Source organism: Trichosurus vulpecula, chromosome 2 (genome assembly GCF_011100635.1).
Source record: "Trichosurus vulpecula isolate mTriVul1 chromosome 2, mTriVul1.pri, whole genome shotgun sequence".
Lineage (NCBI taxonomy): Eukaryota > Metazoa > Chordata > Mammalia > Diprotodontia > Phalangeridae > Trichosurus > Trichosurus vulpecula.
Window position 1 is genome coordinate 176,478,427 of NC_050574.1, and position 22,361 is coordinate 176,500,787.

At 38.7% G+C, this 22,361-nt stretch overlaps 1 protein-coding gene across 2 annotated transcripts in view; it reads left to right on the forward strand.

Moving 5' to 3' along the window:
* JAM3 (junctional adhesion molecule 3) overlaps positions 1–22,361 on the forward strand; it is a 92,046-nt gene that overhangs the window by 61,751 nt on the left and 7,934 nt on the right. For both annotated transcript variants that reach the window (XR_005009564.1, XM_036744393.1), the window contains exons 2-3: positions 20,448–20,513; positions 21,896–22,009. Coding sequence is in view for 1 of the 2 variants with exons in the window: in XM_036744393.1 (XP_036600288.1) it covers positions 20,448–20,513; positions 21,896–22,009 (180 nt within the window). In the remaining variant the exon portion in view is untranslated. The remainder of the gene's footprint in view (positions 1–20,447; positions 20,514–21,895; positions 22,010–22,361) is intronic.

Consider the following 22,361-nt stretch of genomic DNA (forward strand, 5'->3'; position numbering starts at 1 on the left):
ATCAGGATTGCTACTCCTGCTTTTTTTTACTTCACCTGAAGCATAATACATTTTGCTCTAGTCTTTTACCTTTACTTTGTGTATCTCTCTCAGCTTCAAATGTGTTTCTTGTAAACAACCTATTGTAGGATCCTGGTTTTTAATCCACTGTGCTATCCACTTCCATTTTATGTGAGAGTTCGTCCCATTTACACTCACGGTTATTATTACTCCATCCTAATTTTCCACCACCCCCCTTACACTTTTCTCTCCCCTTTGACCCCATCCTTCCTCATCAGTGTTTTATTTCTGACCACCACCTACCTCAATCTGCCCTCCCTTCTATTAGTCCCCTTCCCTTTTCTTTTCTCTTTCCTCTCCTGCTTCCCTATAGAGTAAGATAAATTTCTGTACCCAACTAAGTGTGTTTGTTATTCCTTCTTTGAGCCAAATCTGATGAGAGTAAGGTTCAAACAATGCTCAACCCTCTCCCTTCTTTCCCTCTAATGTAATAGGTCTTTTGTACCTCCTTATATGATGTAATTTACCCTATTCTGCTTCCCCCTTTCATCTTCTCCCAGTACAATCCTTTTTTCACCCCTTAATTTTTTTTATATTAGTACATCAAAGTCAACTTATACCCACACCCTTTATCTATGTATAACCCTTCTGCCTTCCCTAATAGAGCTACAGTTCTCTGGAATTACATGTATCATCTTCCCATGTAGAATGTAAACAGTTTAAGCTAGGGGTGGGGAACCTGTGGCCTCAAGGCCACATGTAGACCTCTAGGTCTTCAAGTGAATCCAAACTTCACAGAACAAATTCCCTTAATAAAAAGATTTGTTCTGTAAAACTTGGACTCTGTCAAAAGGCCATACCCAGGGATCTAGTAGGTCATATTCAGCCTCAAGGTGACAGTTTTCTGACTCCTGGTTTAACCTTACTGAATTTTTTTCCTGTTCACCTTTTTATGCTTCTCTTGAGTCTTGTATTTGAAGATTGAACTTGGTGTTCAGCTCTGGTCTTTTCATGTGGAAAGTTTGAAAGTTCCCTATTTCATTGAATGTTTTTCCTCTGAAAGATTATGCTCAATTTTTCTGGGTAGTTATTTCTGGGTTGTAATCTAAGCTCCTTTGCCTTCTGGATTGCCAGCCCTCCAGTACCTTAACGTAGAAGCTGCTAAAACCTGTGTAATCCTGACTGTGGCTCCTGGATATTTGAATTGTTTTTTTCCAGCTGCTTGCATTATTTTCTCTTTGACCTGATAATTCTGGAATTTGCCTACAGTATTCCTAAGGAGTTTTCATTTGGGGATCTCTTTCAGGAGGTGTTCAGAAGATTTTTTTTCAATGATTGTTTTACCCTCTGCTTCTAGAATATCAAGGCAGTTTTCCTTGATAATTTCTTGAAAGATGTTGTCCAGGTTCGTTTTTTGAGCATGACCGGTGGTCCAATAATTCTTAAATTATCTCTCCTGGATCTATTTTCCAGGTCACTTGTTTTTCCAGTGTTCCAGTGTTTCCACTGTTTTTTCATTCTTTTGATTTTTTTTGGACTTATTCTTGATGTCTCATAGAGTCATTAGCTTCCACTTGCCCAATTCTAATTTTTAAGCAGTTATTTTCTTCAGTTAGCTTTTGTACCTCCTCATCCATTTGGCTAATTCTACTTTTTTAGTTGTTTTCTTTAGTGGATTTTTTTTTTCCATTTGGCCAGTTGTATTTTTTAACAGTTGTTTTCTCTAGTCAATTTTTGTCCTTCCTTTTCTAAGCTGTTGACTCTCTCTTGCATACCTGTCATTTCATTCCCCAGTTTTTTTTTTCTACTTCTCTTATTTGATTTTTATTTTTAGTTTATTTTTATTTTTTTATTTATTTAATATTTTTAGTTTTCAGCATTGATTTTCACAAGAGTTTGAATTACAGATTTTCTCCCCATTTCTACCCCCCCCCCACTCCAAGATGGCATATATTCTGATTGCCCCATTCCCCAGTCAGCCCTCCCTTCTGTCACCCCACTCTCCCCCATCCCCCTTTCCCTTACTTTCTTGTAGGGCAAGATAGATTTCTATGCCCCATTGCCTCTATATCTTATTTCTTAGTTGCATGCAAAAACTTTTCTTTTGAACATCTGCTTTTGAAACTTTGAGTTCCAAATTCTCTCCCCTCTTCCCTCCCCACCCACCCTCCCTAAGAAGGCAAGCAATTCAACATAGGCCACATGTATAACTATATTTCGCTCCTTCCTATCCTATCCCCCTTTCTTCAGTTTTCTCCCTTGATCCTATCCCTTTTTGAAAGTGTTTGCTTTTGATTGCCTCCTCCCCCTATCTGCCCTCCCTTCTATCATTTCCCCCTTTTTTATCTCCTTCCTTCTTTCCTGTGGGGTAAGATACCCAATTGAGTGTGTATGTTATTCCCTCCTCAGGTCAAATCTGATGAGAGCCAGATTCACTCATTCCCCCTCACCTGCCCCCTCTTCCCTTCCAATGAATGGCTTTTTCTTGCCACTTTTATGTGAGATAATTTCCCACATTCTATCTCTCCCTTTCTCCCTCTCTCAATATATTCCTCTCTCATCCCTTAATTTTATTTTTTTAGATATCATCTCTTCATATTCAGCTCACCCTGTGCCCTCTGTCTATATATGTATATGTATATTCCCTTCAGCTACCCTAATACTGAGGTCTCGTGAAGTATACACATTATCTTTCCATGTAGGAATATAAACAAAAAAGTCCCTTATGATTTCTCTTTCTTGTTTACCATTTCATGCTTTTCTTGATTCTTGTGTTTGAAAGTTAAATTTTCTATTCAGCTCTGGTCTTTTCATTGAGAAAGCTTGAAAGTTCTCTATTTTATTGAAAATCCATATTTTGCCTTGGAGCATTATACTCAGTTTTTCTGGGTAGGTGATTCTTGGTTTTAATCAGAGCTCCTTTGACCTCTGGAATATCATACTCCAAGCCTTTCAATCCCTTAATGTAGAATCTACTAGATCTTGTGTTATCCTGATTGTGTTTCCACAATACTCAAATGGTTTTTTTCTGGCTGCTTGCAGCATTTTCTCCTTGATCTGGGAGCTCTGGAATTTGGCAACAATGTTCCTAGGAGTTTTCTTTTTGGGATATTTTTGAGGAGATGATCTGTGGATTCTTTCAATTTCTATTTTACCCTGTGGCTCTAGAATATCGGGGCAGTTCTCCTTGATAATTTCTAGAAAGATGATATCTAGGCTTTTTTTTTGATTATGGCTTTCAAGTAGTCCAGTAATTTTTAAATTATCTCTCCTGGATCTATTTTCGAGGTCAGTGGTTTTTCCAATGAGATATTTCACATTGTCTTCCCTGTTTTCATTCGTTTGGGTCTGTTTTATAATATCTTGATTTCTTATAAAGTCACTAGCTTCCACTTGTTGCAATCTAATTTTTAAGGTAGTATTTTCTTCAGTGGTCTTTTGGACCTTCTTTTCCATTTGTCTGATTCGGCCTTTCAAGGCATTTTTCTCCTCATTGGCTTTTTTGAGCTCTTTTGCCATTTGACTTAGTCTGTGTTTAAGGTGTTATTTTCTTCAGTTTTTTTTTCGGTCTTCTTTAGCAAGTCATTGACCTGTTTTTCATGGTTTTCTCACATCACTTTCATTTCTCTTCCCAATTTTTCCTTTACTTCTCTAATTTGCTTTTCCAAATCCTTTTTGAGCTCTTCGTGGCCTGAGACCAATTCATATTTTTCTTGGAGGCTTTTGATGTAGGCTTTTTTACTTTGTTGACTTCTTCTGGCTTTATGTTTTGATCTTCTTTGTCACTAAAGAAAGATTCCAGTGTCTGAGTCTGAATCTGAGTCCATTTTCGCTGCCTGGCTATGTTCCCAGCCAACTACTTGACTCTTCAGTTTTTCGTTGGGGTATGACTGCTTGTAGAGTAGAGAGTACTTTGTCCCAAGCTTGAGGGCCTGCGCTGTTGTTTTCAGAGCTATTTCTATGCAGCAAGCTCTGCCCCAGCAGTGCTCCTCCTCCCCCAAGAACCGCCAACCTAGACTGTGACTCTGATTTGAGCAGGCTCTGAACTCCAGCTCTAATCCACCACTTAATTCCTCCCACCAGGTGGACCTGGGGCTGGAAGCAACTGCGGCTGTAGTTCTGTAGCTGCACCACCTTTGCTGCCCCTGGGGTAGTGGCTGAACTGCGAACTCCTTTCACTCTGTCCCCGCAGTTTTTTCCTCACTAACCTTCTCTGTTGTCTTTGGTGTTTGTGGGTTGAGAAGTCTGGTAACTGCCACAACTCACTGATTCAGGGCACTAGGGCCTATTGCTCCTGGCTCCCACTCTGGTTGGTCCTGGGCTGGGCTGTGCTCTGCTCCCAGCTCTGCGCGATAGACCTTACCCAGCGACCATTCAGGCTGTCCTGGGCTGAAGCCCTTCTTCCCTCTGCTATTTTGTGGGTTCTGCAGTTCTAGAATTTGTTCAGAGCCATTTTATAGGTGTTTGGAGGGTTCTGGGGAAGAGCTTTAGGCCAGTCCCTGCTTTTCAGCTGCCATCTTGGCTCCGCCCCAACAACTTGTTCTCTTATTTGATTTTTAAAATCCTTTTTGAGTTCTTCCAAGAAGAGTTTTTTGGGCTTGAGACCAATTCCTATCACCCTTTGAGGTTTTGCATATAGACATTTTGACCTTGTTGTCTTCTTCTGAGCTTGTGTTTTGATCTTCCCATAGTAGCCATAATAGCTCCGTATGCTCAGGACTCTTTTCTGTTTCTTGCTCATTTTTTAGCCTATTTTGTGTCCTTTTAAAGTTGAGCTCTGCTCCTGGGGCACAGGGGGCACTGTCCCAAGTCCTTGTGCTGAGCACATGGGGCTTTCTGTTCTCGGGCCTCAAGTGCTGGCTTCTTGCCTACTGGGGTAAGAACTGTTAAGAACCCCTGATCCAGCACTTAGTGGGGAATGGCTTTTGGTATTGTGTTTTTTTGTTAGTTGTCTACATATTTTAGATATCAGACCCTTATCAGAGATATTTTGATATAAAGATTTTTTTTCCTAATTGGTCGCTTCTAGGAAGTTTTTGTTTGTCATTTTTTATTTTTCTGGATAGCAGATACCTAAAAGTGTGAGAGGAAGGTAAAGAGTCAGTGAAGAGCAGGGAAAGATTGAAGATGCAAGAAAAAGAGTAAAGGTCCCAGAGGAGATGGGGACAAGGATACAAGTGGAGGGGTTGGCCTTGGTGTCTTTAGGTGACCCTTTGAGACTAGAGTGAATGAGGAAAAGTTCAAGTGTAGAAATGACCAAGTGTTAAGGAGTGGAGTTGAGGGAGCTCACATGATCTTCTCCAATCTAATGCAATAAATATTTAACTATCTACTACTATTGGAAGGCAATTGGGGATGCAGTTAATAAAAAGAAAGGTCCTTCCCCTCTAGGAGCTTATAGTCTGATGGGGGAAACAACACACAAAAGGAGGCAGGAAAGCAAGGAGGCTTCTTCTGTGGAGTTGAAACCAGGCAGAGCAGCATATGCAGTGTAGAGTGATGCATGAGTCCAGTTTGTGCCTTCTATAGAGGAAGGCTTTGGGAGGAGTTTGGTACTCCATTCTCCAACCCTCCAATCAGAGGGGAAAAGGAGGCTGAGGGAGGTGGTAAGAATCCAGGCTTGAGTTAGCAGCATGGTGATGAGATTAGCAGTTGGACTTCTCAGTGGATAGAGCACTTGACTTAGAATCAGGAAGACTCATCTTCATGATTTCAAATCCAGCTTCAGATATAAACTGTGTTACTCTGGGCAAGTCACTTATCCCTGTTTGCCTCAGTTTCCTCATCTGTAAAGTGATCTGGAGAAAGAAGTGGCTAACCACTCCAGTATCTTTGCCAAGAAAACTCCAAATGGCATCACGTAGAGTCAAACAGGAATGAACAGCAACGATGATGAGATGGATCTTAGCTTAACCTAGGAGGGACATCTTATTCTGTGGAGTTTAAACTAGGTAGAGGAACAGATCTTCCATATTAAAAATAAAGTAGGAAATGAGGTCATCTGTTCAGAGTTGTGAGTGGAGGAATGAGGAAGAGGTTTGTAATAGGGCTGTAGAAATAACCTAGAGAACTGCTGAGAATTGAATAAAAGGATTGTTGTGCCAAAGTGTGGGCACAGCTAAGGTTATATACACCATGAATTTATAATAGTCAAAATCAGTGTGCTTCCATGATTTTCTGTAGCAGTACTTGGCAGTCCAAGAGCCTGGGTAGAGAAAGTGGATGGTAGAGGTTTCCCAAGGTAAGGGAATTATCATCACAGGAGTGATGGAAGGCCAAGAGGGGGAGAGATTGCAGAGTGTCCAGGATAGGTAAGGAAGGTCAGAAAAATCACCCTGGTAGAATCAGAAGGAGGTCACAATGAAAATGAATAAAATGTTCAGAAGGAGCGAGGGGAATGGAGATTGAGTATACAAGTTATGAGAGATTGTGGCCAGAGAGGTCAATTCAGATTTAGTGGATTGAGTGCTGGACTTGGAATCAGGAAAGACATAGGTTTTGAGTTTTAGCTTTTATGCTTAATAGCCATGTGATCATAGCCAAGTCACTTAACTTCTCTTAAGTTTCTCATCTCTATCTAGAGATACTTCTTACAATACTTAACAGGATTGTTGAGAGATTCAAATGAGATAACATATGTAAAGTGCTTTACAAATTATAAAGCACTATGGATATGTCAGCTACTATTCTCACTTCCATACTCTGCCTTTTCCTCCTCCTCTTTCTTCTACCTCTTTAATTTCTCTAAGACTTTTAACTTTAATTAACTTATAATTAGCCCTAGTTTACATTCCCCCTAATGTAGAGTGGTATAGAAAACTTTTAGAGAGACGGTAATTTTCTTGTCTTTTAACTCTTATTCAGATACCCAAACTTCCTATACCTACAGAAAGCTCCTTCCCCTTATTTCTTCATTCCTTTGTCTAGGATGTAAGAAGAATCCCATAATGTGGCTTTTCAGGAGCTTACCAGCTCACTATCCTCGTGTTTAGTACTCTACCAACCAGCACGTTTTCCCAGCTAGCATATATCCTAGGCTGCCTGGAGTGCGATGACTCTTCATGATATGTTGTTTTTTTCTTCTCTGCTTAGCTAAAATCTCCCTACTGTTGTAACTGCTGTAGCATATTACTTCCTCAAACTTTTGGCTGGCCAGACTGAACATTCTGACATAGAACTGTCTGCTAACTTATCTACTAATAATACCTAAGAGCATTAGTCTTTTTCCATGTGGAAGTTAAGTTTAGGTGAATCCAAGAGTGTGGAGCATAAAGAGATGTTATATGCACGTTTTTGTGTTTATGTGTAACTACAGTGACCCATGTGCCTCCTGTATTTGATGGATTGGAAAGACCATGTGGGGATAGACCACTATTAGTAGGTATCTGACAGCACCAACTGCAGGCAAGGATACTGCTATTTCCACCCATCTGATTACTTAACATATTAGTTCTCTTGATCCTTATTTAATCAAGTTACATTGTTGAGTGCATGTGACAGGCACATTCCTTATTCCAGGAATGTAGTTTTCTCATCTCTGTACTGTCTGCTATTAAAAAAAATTGAAAGCAAGTATTCCCATCATGTTATGACTGATTCATATACATTTTTGTTCATCTGGGTTAGAATTGTATACTAAATCTTTCAGAAAATCAGTTAGCTGAGTTTAATTTGCCCACTGAGCCATATAGTAGCTGATCTCCTAGAACCAGAAGGGTTCTGGTTTTTGAATCTTACCTCTCCCAAGAACTAGTACAGTGCACTGCACATAGAAATTTTTTAATAAATATTTATTGAAGTTGAAAGTACTTAGGCATAGTTGGAAAGGATATAAAAAGTAATTTAGTTCAGCCTCCTACCTAATGCAATAATTCCTTCTACAGGGTTCTAGGAGGGTTACAATGTCAGCATGAAATTCAGTTTTCTACTTCATGTGTGTTAGGAAGCTCTCAGGACATATTCCAGAGGGTATCCTTAGCTTAATTTGCATGGTCTTAGTTATAAAATAAAAATGCACATACTCTCTGTAACATGGCATTTTCTAGACTAAAAAATACTATGATAATAACCCTAAAAACAGTATCATAGCATTGACTTTTAAGTCTAACAAATCTTCAGACGTTGGGAATGCTAAGACCATAAAAGGACCAGAGAAGTTATTAAGTCCAATCCCCCACCCCTGTCCCACACTCAAATGCACAATTGAACCTCATCATATAGTTTTGGAAATTTATGAAAAACTCCAGAAATGACAACTCTACAACCTTCCTTAGTAATACTAGATGTACCAAATGACAGCACTGCTATGTGATTTTTCTACATTTTTATGAGTGTCAAGAACACAGGCAGTGAGAATTATTCTGTTGTCTTCCCTTTCCAGAGCACCTTTAGAGTATTATGTTAAGTTCTAGGCATCACATTTTATGAAGAACATTTGCAAGTTGGAACCATATCTGAAAGAGGAGCATCAATGTAGTAAAGTTTCCTGAGACCATGCCATACAAGGATTGGTTGATAGTCTGGGTGGGGATTCATAATCCTGGAGAATGTTTTGGGGATACAGTGGAGTATAAGAAAAGTAATTGGAACAAATCATTTGCCATGTGGAAGACAGATTTATAAGACTTGTTCTGCTGAGCCTCATATAACAGTGGGTAGAAGTTGCAGAGGCAAATTTAAGCTTGACAAGCTTGATAAAAAGAAATACTACCTACCGATGAGAACTATACAAAATGATGTAACTGCCTTCTGAGGTAGTTCCTGCTTGCCCCAGGTCTTCTAACCACTTGTTGGGCATTCTAGACTACAGAAATGAGAGTTGGATTAGATAGATCAGGGGTTCTTAACGTTCTTTTGTATCCCTTTGACCAGCTGGTCTAGCCTGTGGACTCCTTTTCAGAGTGATGTTTTTTAAATGCGTAAAATAAGATGCATAGAATTGCAAAGAAAACCAACCATACTGAAATAATTGGGCAGCTAGGTGGTACAGTGGGTAGAGTGCTGGCCCTGAAGTCAGAAAGACCTGAATTCAAATCCAGCCTCAGACGCTTACTAGCCATGTGACCTGGGCAAGTCATCTAACCCTGTTTGCCTCAGTTTCCCCATCTGTAAAATGAGCTGGAGGAGGAAATTGCAAATCACTCCAGTATCTTTGCCAGGAAAACCCCATATGGGGTCACAGAGTTGGACATTGACTAATGGACTAAACAACCACAACAATGAAAATAGTTATAAAAATATTCTTAAGCTAAGTTCACAGATCCCACATTAAAAACCTCTAAATTAGATGGTCCCTGAACGTTCTTCCTGCTCTGAGATTCTGTGCGTCTGCTGCTTCATGTGTCCTACCAAGAACATGTTCAGAAGCAGCTGCCTCCTTGACTCTGCACCAACTGTTTTGTCTAGTCTGTTGGTTGTTTTTAGTGCCGATCTCTAGTTTGTGAGCCCTTTAACTCACTGGATCCCCTTTTCAATTTACTACTACTTTACAGTGAATGATTATTGATTGAATGAATGAAGAATACCATAAACTGTATATGTCCCTTAGGCTTCTCAAACTCAACATATGCAAAATAGAATTCACTTTCTCCCTAAACCTATCCCTCTTGCAAACTTCTGTTGATAGTACCACCAATTTTGCAGTCATCCAAGTTGACAATTTGAGAGTTATCCTCAGCTTATCTCGCTTTCACCCCTGATATACAATAAGTTGTTAGTCTTATTGATTCTACCTTCTCAATATCTATTACTCATACCACAGCCACCGTAGTTCAGGCTCTTTTCACCACTTGCCTAGATTATTATAATAGCCTGCTCATTGGGCTTCCTGCCTCCAATGTCTTCTCTATGGTTTGTATTTACTCATTTGTGTAATTGTTCCCCTGGTAGAATGTAAGTTCCTTGAGTCAGGGACCATTCTTTTTTGGCCTTTGTATCCCTAGTGACTGGTACTTAGCACTCAATTCTTATTAGTTTGATTTAGTTCTATTGTTTTGATTCCATATCATTGAGCATTGATATAAACAGCCACAACTTCACAGTATCCAGGATGAGTAGCCTAAATCATCTGTGATTTAGGGCCTCCCATAAGAGAGCTTTTCCTGGAGATCTGCCTTTGTTTTCTCTTTTAGGGAATGTGGTACTGCAGAAGAAATCTCTTGACTGTGAAGGACAATGAGCCCTTTGGAAGCCCTGTAACAAGGAGCATTGGGCACACTTTAAATTATGATGCTCTTTGTTAAGAGTAATCTCTTTGGGGCTGCTGATCATTTGGAATGACATCTTCCATCAGCTAAGCAAGGAATACATTTGATAGCAAGCAACTGTTAGAATAGAAGCTTTAGAGCAGCTGGTACTAAGGAATTAGGACAGTGTTACTTGGCTGGTTTAAGAAACTGTACCCTCCTCATTTTTTGTGAATTTATCATCTCTGTTTTCTTGCATTCCCCCCAACCCAGGCTACAGTTTATTTTAGGGCATATTACTTCCTTAAATTCCATGGTAAGCAGGAGGTTTGATTACACAACAGTTTGCATTTGTTCACTGGGGTTGTGTGTGTTTTAAAGGAAATAAGGTCCTGACTACTGTTTCTCTCTGATTTCCTTGTGGAATAATAGTTCTTGTTGACATTTAGAAAGCACTTTATAGTTACAAAACCCTTTGCATGATCACTTTTGAGGCTTATAAAAACACTTTCAGGTATGCTTGGCAAGTGACATTACTGTCATTTTGTGGATGAAGATACTGAGACTCATAAAAGTTATTTGCCCTAGGCTATGTAATTAGTAAAAACCTGAACTGCAACTCAAATCTAGTTCTTTCTGATTCCCAAATCCATTGCTCTTTCTACTAAACCTCTGATGTGTGCATCTTTTGATGACATCTCCCCAGAGAGTAATCTTGGTAGAGGTGAACAGACAAACTTAAAACGATACTGGCCCCCATTCTTTTTACCTGTCCAAAGTTCCTCTCTTCAGATTCAAATAATGTAAGGTTTAGTGGAGGGAAAGTAAGAATGTATTTATACTATGTACAACATTTAGGTACAGTAGATGCAAAATTATGCTAATGCCTCATATTTATAAAGAACTTTTAAGTCTTTCCTCATTATCTTGTGAAATAGAATGAGGCACCTGTGGCACAGAAAGGTTAAAATAACTACTTAGGGTCAAATAGCTATCAAATGTTAAGGATAAGATTTGGCCGCAGGTCTTTTGATTGTAAGACTATTTTCATTGTCCCATGAAAGGCAGTATTCACCCACTCTCTCACTATTCCTGGGTTCTAAGTCTAGATCCTTTTTTAGCATCCCGACTGGTAGCACCCTCAGTGCTAGCCTCCCCAAGTCATTACGGCTCCAACCTAAAACCATTAATGGTATTGAAAAGTTATGTCTGTGGCCATCAGTCCCTGTGGCCAGGTCAGAATACTATACCCCCTTTCAACAAACCACTGTTATTGGATCAGAAACTCTGACCTCTGGGGTTTGGGGGAGGGAAAGAACTAACATGGAATGGAGCTCCAAAGTCATAGCTAGAGAGAAATCAAGTCAGGGAAGGATTTTTCAGAAGTAGAGAGTTCGAGGAAACAACTCTAAGGATGGGATGTTGGTAAACCCTGGCCTCAGCTGTTCTGAATAATCACATGCCTTGCGGTGTTACTTGTTTTGAAGTGGTCCCTCTATTCTTGAAACCTCGTGGGGTACATTATTCTCCAGGACTGATTTGAGCAGCTGGTCATGACACTCACTTAAGGGTGGCAGAGTAGGAAAGAGCTGAGACTATGTAACAGTCACCTGTTACCATGATAGGTAACAAAGTTGATTTGTATTACTATGAGTCAAGCTTGGGGTAATTATCAGATTTGGAACAAATTAGAGTCTTTAGATTCAGAGAGAGGAAAAGAGCTATTTAGACACAAGTAATCCACTGAGAGGGACTGTTTTAGGTTAATATAAATGAAACAATTTCAATTGACCTGGGTCTGTAGCCTCCTTTTGGAGGTGTTAAAAGGTGACACAAGATTAGATGTCACAAGGCTAAAAGCAGCAAGAGGATTTTATGTTACTTAAGTCATCGTGATTTGGACCCTTTAAGATTTGAAGCTTTTGAGCGATTTAGTAAAGTTTCTATTTGTTGGGGAGGAAAGATGGGAGCAAAACACATATTTGCCATGTGATTTGTTACCTAAAATAGCATTGAAATTAAAAGAGAAGAAGGAAAAAAAATGTTCTATAGTTTCTAAAGTTTGGTTACTAGTTGAAGGAAGACAGGCCACATATTTTTACGTATTTTCTTGTAATAATATAGTGGTTTAAAATTTTTTCATTTTATTATTATGAACTTGACAAATATCAACAAACATGAATCTTTCCCTTTTCAGAGAACACCGGAAAGAGAGGAATGTATGTGAATTTCTGATACATGGAACTAGTTCTTTGAGTTTTGGGGATATTTTAAATTTAACACAGTAGTTAGACCACTGCTCTGCTTGCGTCAGTCCCCTCCTAAGCTTCCTCTGCGTTCATTGGTTTATTTTTTTTAATGATTCGTTGATGTTCTTTAGTTACCTCCCTCCTTTTTAAAGTCTTGTTATCACTATTCCCCTACTTCTGCCTAACTTTCTACCCTTCCACCCAATAAAAGCTTTCCCTTGTAAAAAAAATATAATCATGAAATACAAATCCACACATTGAACATGTCTGAAAATTTATCTTTTCTGCACCTCTGGTCTTGATGCCTCTTTGCCAAGAAGCAGGATGAAAGCTTCATCATTAGTCATCTATAGTCATAGCTGGCAGTTTAATTGGTCAGAGTTCTTAAATTTTAAGTATTTTGCAGTTGACACAAAATGAAATCACACATCAAAATTATTGCTTGTCCTTAGTAATTCACACACCACTGAATTTGCTGGTGTGCCTCAGGGTACAACTTGTTCTTGATTGCCCCTTCTTCTGGATATACTGTCCTTGAACTTTCTTGGTTATCTTCTTAGATTTCTTAACCATTTTGTTTACTTGCCCCTCTTCTTGATCCCTTAATGTTGCTATTCTCCATGGTTTTGTTCCTGACATTCTTTTCTTTCCACACACTCCTCCCCATCCTAATAGAATCATTCGGTTTCGTGGCTTCAACTATCACATCTCTGTGCAGATTACTTCCAGATTAATTTGTCCAACCTCACCTTCTCCTAAACTTCAGACTTGAGTCTCAAACTGCCTAACAAGCTAATTCCATCTGGGTGTCACACTGATACCTCAAAATAACATGTCTGAAACCAATTTCATTACATTTCCTTTAAATCCTATTCTACTTTCTGAATTACTAATCCTGTGAATGACATCAACATTCACTTAGTCAAAAAACATTTTTTCCCCCATTTAACAAGCATTTAGTTTCCTTCCTCATCTCCCCCAGCCTCCAGCCCCCTGGAGAAAAGGAATACATAACCCTTGTAACAAATTTGCATAGTCAAGCAAAACAAATCCATGGCCATGTCCAAAAAGGTGTCTCTGTATAACTGTCACTTCTCTTTCAGGAGGTGGGAAGGGTCCTCTGGAATCATGGCTGGTCATTGAATTGACCAGAGTTGTTACATAAATTATTTTAGTTCTGCTTCATTTCACTCTGTATCAGTTCATACAAGTCATCCCAGATTTTTTACAGCACAATAATGTTCTATATTATAGTCATATACCATAATTTGTTCAGCCATTCCTTAGTTGATAAGGAGCTGCTATAAATATTTTTGTACATAAGGGAGTTTTTCTTTCTTTGATCTCCTTGGGGTCAAATGGATCAAATTTTTACCCATTCATGGGTCAAAGAGCTGTTTAGTAACTTTGGAGCATAGATCCAAATGGCTCTACCACTTCATAGGTCCAACCACAGTGCATTAATGGGCCTCTTTTTCTTAATCTACTCCAGTATTTATCATTTTCTTTGTCAGCTTTGCCATTCTGATTGGTGTTGGGTAGAACCTGGGTAACCTGGCTCCAGTGCCTTCCTATTATCTCGAGTATCAAGTATAAAATATTTTCTTTGGTCTTAAAGCTCTTCAATCTAGCTCTTTCCTGGCTTTTTGCCCTTCTTATCTTTTAGTCCATTCCACACATGCTGCTAAACAGTTATACTGTCTTACTTGCTGCTAATCTCCTTGCACTGGGTGTCCTACAATTTTCTTCCTTAACTCCGCTTCTTAGAATCTCACTTCTTTAAAGACAGCTGGAGTGACTCCTTTTGCAATTCTTTCCTTGTTCCTCCATCTACTAGAGTCTTCTCCAAGGTTACTTTCTCTCTACTCTATATATAACTTGTATATACCTAGTTACTTATAGTTGCTGCCATTGGGATGCGAGCTTCTTAAGTTTAGAGGCTGTTTTTGCTTTTCTTTGTACCTCTAGCACTTAGGAGAGTACCCACCACATAGTAAACACTTAAATGCTTCTTCATTAATCTCTAAAATGAGCATTACAATTTCACCTATTTCTACTTCACTGGGTTGTTTTTAAGTTCAAATGAGATTTTATGTATATGTATATATAATATGTTGATATATTATGTGTACACACACATACAAACACACACACATACTGCTTTGTAAACCTTAAGGTGCTATGTAAGGTTAGCTTTTATTGTTATTGTAAGCCAGGAGACTAGGAAGCTATAGCTTAAAAGAATAATATTTCTCTTTATGCAGATAAAGGCATTAGTGGAGTTGATTTTATTGTGTATCCAAGGGCAACAGGAAAGAATCATAATTTCCTGGGACAGTTGGCCATGTCAAATTTCTGTGCTTATGATGAGCATTCACAAAAGGACTACCATAAAAATAATGGCATGTCTTATTTTCTAACATTTATTTCAGAGAATGAAACATTGGACTATGAGCTTCTCAATACAGAGACTTTTTTTTGCCTTTCTTTGTATCCGTAGTGCCTAGCACAGTACAGTGCCTGATGTGGTTGCTTAATAAATACTTGGTAGATAAATAATAAATACTTGTATAAGGAGATAGGAATATTCTATTAAGAACTCACTGAGACTCTGTAAATTAGCACATACTTTATTTAATTTGGTAATTTCAGTGTGTAAATGTGAATTTGAGAGAAGGTAATAAAAAAATATGTTGGGTAACATGGTCCAGTAGTGAAAAGAGAGAGTTCAGAGGTTCGTAAACTTCACAGAAGCCTCATTCCTATATATTGTGGATACTCTTCTCAAGAGAAGAGTTGGAAGACACGGGGGGATGATGAACATCAAAAACATCACAAAAAATGGAATTGGTTATATTTTAACAGAGGAAATGACTGCTTATCAGTGTGGGAATTTCTGAATCTGCCATCTATGTATAGTCAGAATACTAACCAAGAGCAAATGTAAAAATCAATACCAACTTAGAAGAATAAAAATGAAAAATGAAAAAAAAATGTGTTTGAGATAAGTCCAACCTTATATATATTAGTAAGCTGTTGATGCCCCAAACAGGAAATGGATAATAAAACAGACATCATACTAAGCATTTCTTGAGGAAATTTAACCCCTGTAGAGTCATCACTACAATCAGAAGATCAGTGGAAATAAGGCAGCAAATACTTGATGGCCTTGCCAAATAGAGCTACGGCAACCAAAGGCAACACTGACTTAGAACAGAAATGCCCTTATAAAATCATATCGAGGATGATGATGGAATATGATGATCAGTGTCACTTCACAAAACTTTGAGACACAATGGAGGGAAGAATGAGCATAAAAAAGACTGGCAAAATACCCAAGTAAACAAAGTCATCATAAGGGCATTAAAGGATGAAATTGTATATAAAGTTCTGTGACGATCTAAACTCTTTTCTTCAGCCCCCCATTTGGGTTCTAGCAATATGATGAATGAAGTTGAAGTGGGACCAAAGAAAACAAAGATAGGAAAAGCAGCCAAATTAGACCAAGTACGTACATAGGAAATTCATGTTGGAGATGACAGTTTTGAGAACATTAAGGGATCACTTGCTGGAGTATCTGAGAGAAGCATGGGGAAAAAAATCTCAAATCTTTTCTTACCAATAAAAAAATGACCAAGAAGATATAAATAACCAGGAGCTTATATGCTTGCTTTTTCTTACCTGTAAGATTTTTATGAGACTGATCTACGTGCTTTGAAGGCATCCTTAATGAAAGTATGAGGAGGGAGAATAGGCAGACTTTCATAAGTGATCTCATCTACAGAAAACTACATCTTTATAGTCACATGATTTACTGAAAGGTATATTTAATACACTCTATTTGTAGAATATTTTCAACATTTCAGTTGGTTGAGCAAAACGCCACCTTAAAGGCTTGCCTTCAACAAGTTATCTCCCATGCATATAGGATCATACAATTACAGAATTCTATTGAGTGTCTAACTTTGTTCAATGACTCTTTGATCATTAATACTAAACAAGGCATAAAACAAGGAATAGGGATCATTATACACAGATCATTTACATGTTCCTGCTTGTGAATGATATTGTGCTGACTGCATTAAGCTCCAGAACATAAAGAAACCACCTAAGTGAAATTTATAATCATTGCCAGGCATTCGGCCTAAGTAGTCATAGTGGAAATTGAAGAATTTGTCTAGATGTGTACATAAATAGTTGGATAGACCACCCATAGTGCTGGTCTTCCATTAGGACAAATGTATGGAGGCAAAATATAGCAACAAAGAAATGGGGTTTCCTTGCTGACAAATATGCATTATAATGGCAGGAATGTAGGTAGTACAGTGGATAGGGTGCTGAGCCTGGTGTCAGGAAGACGTGAATTCAAATTCAGCCTCAGACACTTACTAGCCGGGTGACCCTGGGCAAGTCACTTAGCTCTCTTTGCCTCAGTTTTCTCGTATCTCAGTATCTTTGCCAAGAAAACCCCAAAAGGGGTCATGAAGAGTCATACATGACTGAAAAAACAACTAAACAAAAGGGCTCAATAGATGGAGAACTGGGATCATGCTTTCTTTTCGTTCTGATTCATGTTCATTTGCATGCTAAACCAGAGAAGGTCTTGGGAATATCCTATCTTAAATTAAATACTTATGTATGTCAGAGTACTTTGATTTCTTCTCAGACCTAGTGATATAAAAGGAAAGACAATTTTAGCCTAAGGGCAGTCTGCTTGCCTTTTGTTAGCTGGATATGGTGGCTATGATTAAAGAGCTGTCATGACACTTGTCCATGTAAAGAAAGATTTTGTTCATTATACTTCTGGAGATAGGAACTGAGATGGCCAGCGGGTGACCCTGAAGAGATTAGTCCAGAAGCTGGTAGCAGCAGGCAGTGCTTAGCAGAGACTACCACACCCAGCAATAACCAACAGAACTATGGAGAAGCAGAAAAGTATACCCGGCAGAAATGACACACCCACCAAGGAAGCACAGTTAGAGCAGCTCAGTCACATAGAGGATAGAGGTAGCCCTACAACATGGCTGGTGTGTATTACTCCATCTGTGTGCCCTTGCCACATATGTGTCCTTTATGTGTGTTCCTCATAGGTGATCCCTATGTATTCCTGCTGTACCCATTGATGGTATAAGCATTTGTGGGCTTAGGAGCCCTAAGTTTATGAAGGAAAATTGTTCTATTGTGGCTTTTATTACCATGCAGTTTTATTAAATGCCTTTACCTTGAATTAATGGTATCCACTGGCTGACAATAGAAAAAGTAAACATGATGATGGCTTGTGAGCTACAGTTTTGATTGGATGTGGATTCACAAAGCATCTTGAACCTAGAGTAAGTATTCTTAGGGGCCTGCTCTCTTGAGAGGAGAGTGCCCCAGGTGCTACACAAATATTTTGGAAGGATACAGGTCATGGAGAGTGAGAATTGAACAGGAAGAAAAGAGTAATCTGGATTGCATTTGGAAATTGCGTAGTTCTCTTTCTCTTCACAACATTCTCCTGGTGATGCTATATGATGGAGAGTCATAGGATACCACAGTTTTTGAACAATTTAAATTGAACACTGGAGAAGCACATGGTGAATGTGAGTAGTTGGCTGTGTATCAGTGGACAATTGCACAAAGGAAGTCTTGTGAACGATGTCATCATAGAAATGCTTGATCTTGTTTATATTTAAATGTCACACTCTGGAATTAGCCTGTCTGGCCACCTCCCACAATTGAAATTAGCCTTTACTCTATCCATCCATAAGCTACCTCCAAAATACAAAGAGTTATTTTCTTTCACTTGAATTAATTTTTTGAAAATTTTTAATTAAAATTTTTTAATGGTAGGGTGAGGCGGTAGAGCATAGTGATGGTGAAAATGAAAGAAAACTTTCTAAATTTTCAGCCCTTTAACTATTGATTGGTATCTGATTACACTATTAGATTTATTTATTTTTTTAGGAATTCTAGGATGTGGGTAGTAACTTTTTTTTAATTTAAATTTATTTATTTAACATATTTAGTTTTCAGCATTGATTTTCACAAGAGTTTGAATTACACATTTTCTCCCCATTTCTACCCTCCCACCCACCCCAAGATGGCATATATTCTGGTTGCCCTGTTCCCCAGTCAGCCCTCCCTTCTATCACCTCCCTCCCCTCTCATCCCCTTTTCCCTTCCTTTCTTGTAGGGCAAGATAAATTTCTACGCCCCATTGCCTGTGTATCTTATTTTTTAGTTGCATATAAAAACTTTTTTTGTTTTTGAACATCTGATTTTAAAACTTTGAGTTCCAAATTCTCTCTCCTCTTCCCTTCTCACCCACCCTCCCTAAGAAGTCAAGCAATTCAACATAGGCCACATGTGTATCGTTATGTATAACCCTTCCACAATACTCATGTTGTGAAAGACTAAATATATTTTGCTCCTTCCCAACCCATCCTGCTTTATTGAATTTTCTCCCTTGACCCTGTCCTCTTTCCAAAGTGTTTGTTTTTGATTACCTCCACCCCCATCTGCCCTCCCCTCCATCATCCCCCCCCCCCCCCCCGCTTTTATTTTTTTATCTTCCTCCCTCTTCTTTCCTGTGGGGTAAGATACCCAATTGAGTATGTATGGTATTCCCTCCTCAGGCCAAATGTGATGAGAGCAAGGTTCACTCATTCCCCCCTCACCTGCCCTCTCCCCTCCTCCCACAGAACTGCTTCCTCTTGCCACCTTTATGCGAGATAACCCACCCCATTCTATCACTCCCTATCTCCCTCTCTCAGTATGTTGCTCTCTCATCCCTTAATTTGATTATTTGATTTTATTTCTTTTAGATATCTTCCCTTCATCTTCAACTCACCCTGTGTCTGCTCTCTCTCTCTTTTTATATATATATATACATATATATATACATACACATATATATGTATATACACACACATATATATATACACAGAGATATATACATACATACACATTCACTTATATGTATACATAAACATATATATATGCATATTCCCTTCAGCTACCCTAATACTGAGGTCTCATGAATCATACATGTCATCTTTCCATGTAGGAATGTAAACAAAACAGTTCAACTTTAGTAAGTCCCTTGCAATTTCTGTTTCTTGATTACCTTTTCATGCTTCTCTTGATTCTTGTGTTTGAAAGTCAAATTTTCTATTAAGTTCTGGTCTTTTCACTGAGAAAACTTGTCCTCTATTTTATTGAAAGTCCATATTTTGCCTTGGAGCATGATACTCAGTTTTGCTGGGTAGGTGATTCTAGGTTTTAATCCTAGCTCCATTGACCTCCGGAATAACACTATTAGGTTTTATGTTTATTTCTCAGCCAGAATATCTCCTTCTTATTTGTCATGTCCAGCTATAGATTACCTATGGTGGTGGAGTAGAAAAGACAAAATCTGACCCAGTACTTCGGCTATAACTTGGAAGAAAAAATTGGCAAAGCATGGGTATTAGGAGAATCTTCTTCAATAGTGCTGTACCATACATAGTCTAGTCAGACCTACAACTGAAGTGTGAGGGGGATGTGAGAGAATAGATAGTAAAAAAAAAATCAGCCTAGAGAATGTGAAATCTCCAGAGATTTCCCTTTTCATTGTGGCACTTAAACTCTTTTAATTGAATTTTTGTACTGGGAAGTAAAGGAGAGAGGGAAGATAAAGGGGATGCCAAGATGTTTAGAGCCTTATGTGAGAAATGTTGGAAAAGTTATAATAACTTTGAGTTTGAGAAAAATGGAGCTGGGGACCCTATGATCATCAAAGGAAAGGCCTTAAGGAGATTAATATACGAAATGAATTCTCAGGACCCTTCCTTCTCTTGGCTCTTTACAATGAAATGGTTCTAAGAAAAGGAAGTTTTGCATGCTGCAAGAACATAGCTTGGATTTGGGAATAAAACTCTTGTCTAGCCTCTGGGGCCGGTGACCATAGCTCCTATAGAGGTAAAAAATCTGAGTTTTCTTTGTAGTTTGAACAATATATTGTTTCTGATTTCGTTTGTTTTTATACACTTAGGTTGCCTTATTGGGGCTGTGAACTTGAAATCCAGCAACCAGAATCCTGTGGTACGGGAATTTGAAAGTGAGTAATGAAATATCTCTATTGGGGGTGGGCACCACCTACTGGTTGTTAAGTGACCTTGCAGTCAGGTCAGAACCAAAATTTTGGTTTTGGAATGAAATCTTCTTTGTTAATGACCATTGCTTTCATGGAGGGGAGAAACAACACCTAAGCTTAGGCCTGAGATCTAAGGATATCAGTGGACTGCAAGGCCAGTATGAATCAGTAGTGTCGTGTGTCTGCCAAAGAAAGCTGACATGATCTTGGGCTGCATTAGTAGAATTTGAATGCATAGAACAAGAAGGTAATAGTCCTTGGACCAAAGAGATGACCTGGTTAGACTACACCTGTAATATTACATCCAGGTCTGGACATCACATTTCAAAAGGCAACGTTATCAAGTGGGAGGGTGATTTGGGTAATGAGAATAGAATGCAAGATCCCTGAGGGCAGGAACCCTTTTGTAACTTTTGCCTTTGTATTTCTGGTGCCTAGCACAAAGTCAAAGCCTTCAATTCAGCAAGCATTTGCTGTGTGTTTTGCATATATTAAGTACATAATTAATGACAGTAGGATTGAGATGACTGAAATCTATGTCACTTAGGAATTAGAGAAAGAAACTGGGCATGTTTATTTTAGACAAAAGACAACTTAGGAGTAGAGAGGGAGAAGGGACCTGATTAATGTTTTTAAAGAATGGTCATGTAGAACAGGGGTTAGATTTTTTTTTTCTATTTGGTCCTGAAGAGCAGAAGTAGGGTAGGAATTACAGGGAGGAAAGTTTCATCTCAATATATGAAAAACTTCTTATGAATGGAGTAGGGAGTAATAAATTCCTTATTTCCAGCAATAGATGGGTGACGCTTTTGGATGGATGTTGTAGAGTAGATGTGATTCATAAATTGGCTAAGGATGATTAGGCTAAATGATTTCTGAGCTCTTTTCTGTCTTTGGTGTTGTAGACTGTAGACTTTATGAAAGACCAAAGGCAGGGAGCGGTGAGGCATGGAGAAAACCACAGTGATATTCATCTATGATTTCTGATCCAGGCACAGTTTAACAGTTAACAGTAGCCTTTGCCTCAGTGTTTATCTAGTTATTGACAAATGGTCCCTTCGCCCAGGCTTTGTGCTTAGACTAGCAAAGAATGACATTTTCTGTAAATGGGGTAGCCCTCTCTAGGTAGCATGTTCTGTGTAGCCACAAGTCCTTGATGAACATCTTTATTAGTTCTCTGGCTGAGTTCCATCTTTGCCCAAAGGCTCTTGGAGCCAGGAGGTGGCAGATTTTTGTATCACCCAATGAAATTTTCTCTTGTTCTAGAGAAAAAGTTACAGGGCCTGTAGCAGAGTGAAACTATAGCTTTACATTTATTCAGGGTTGATTTTTCTATTTCCTTCTAGGTGTGGAACTGTCTTGCATCATTACAGACTCTCAAACAAATGATCCCAGGATTGAGTGGAAAAAAATTCAAGATGATCAAACAACCTATGTATTTTTTGACAATAAAATCCAGGGTATGGGCTCTTTGTCCTCTTTGCTTACTTTCCTCCAACTTCCTCTTCCTACTTTAATGGTTGTATCTGAGATTAGGATTGGTCCATTGTTATCCTAGTATGGGAAACAATTTTCTTTTGGGAAGTGAACTGATTGTACTGTCTCATTTACTGGGTCCTTATCCTGCCCTTTTGCACAAGGGAAGAAATACAAGAGTCCTACTCATCAGTAAAAGTAGATGTGATGACAATCTCATCAAATGATTAGACGAGGGAAGACAGGAGGCTAATGACAAGACAGATTTTCCAATGCTTGGGGGGTCATGAATATTACTGGGAATCTCTTTATTAAATATTTGCTTTTCTGTCCCAC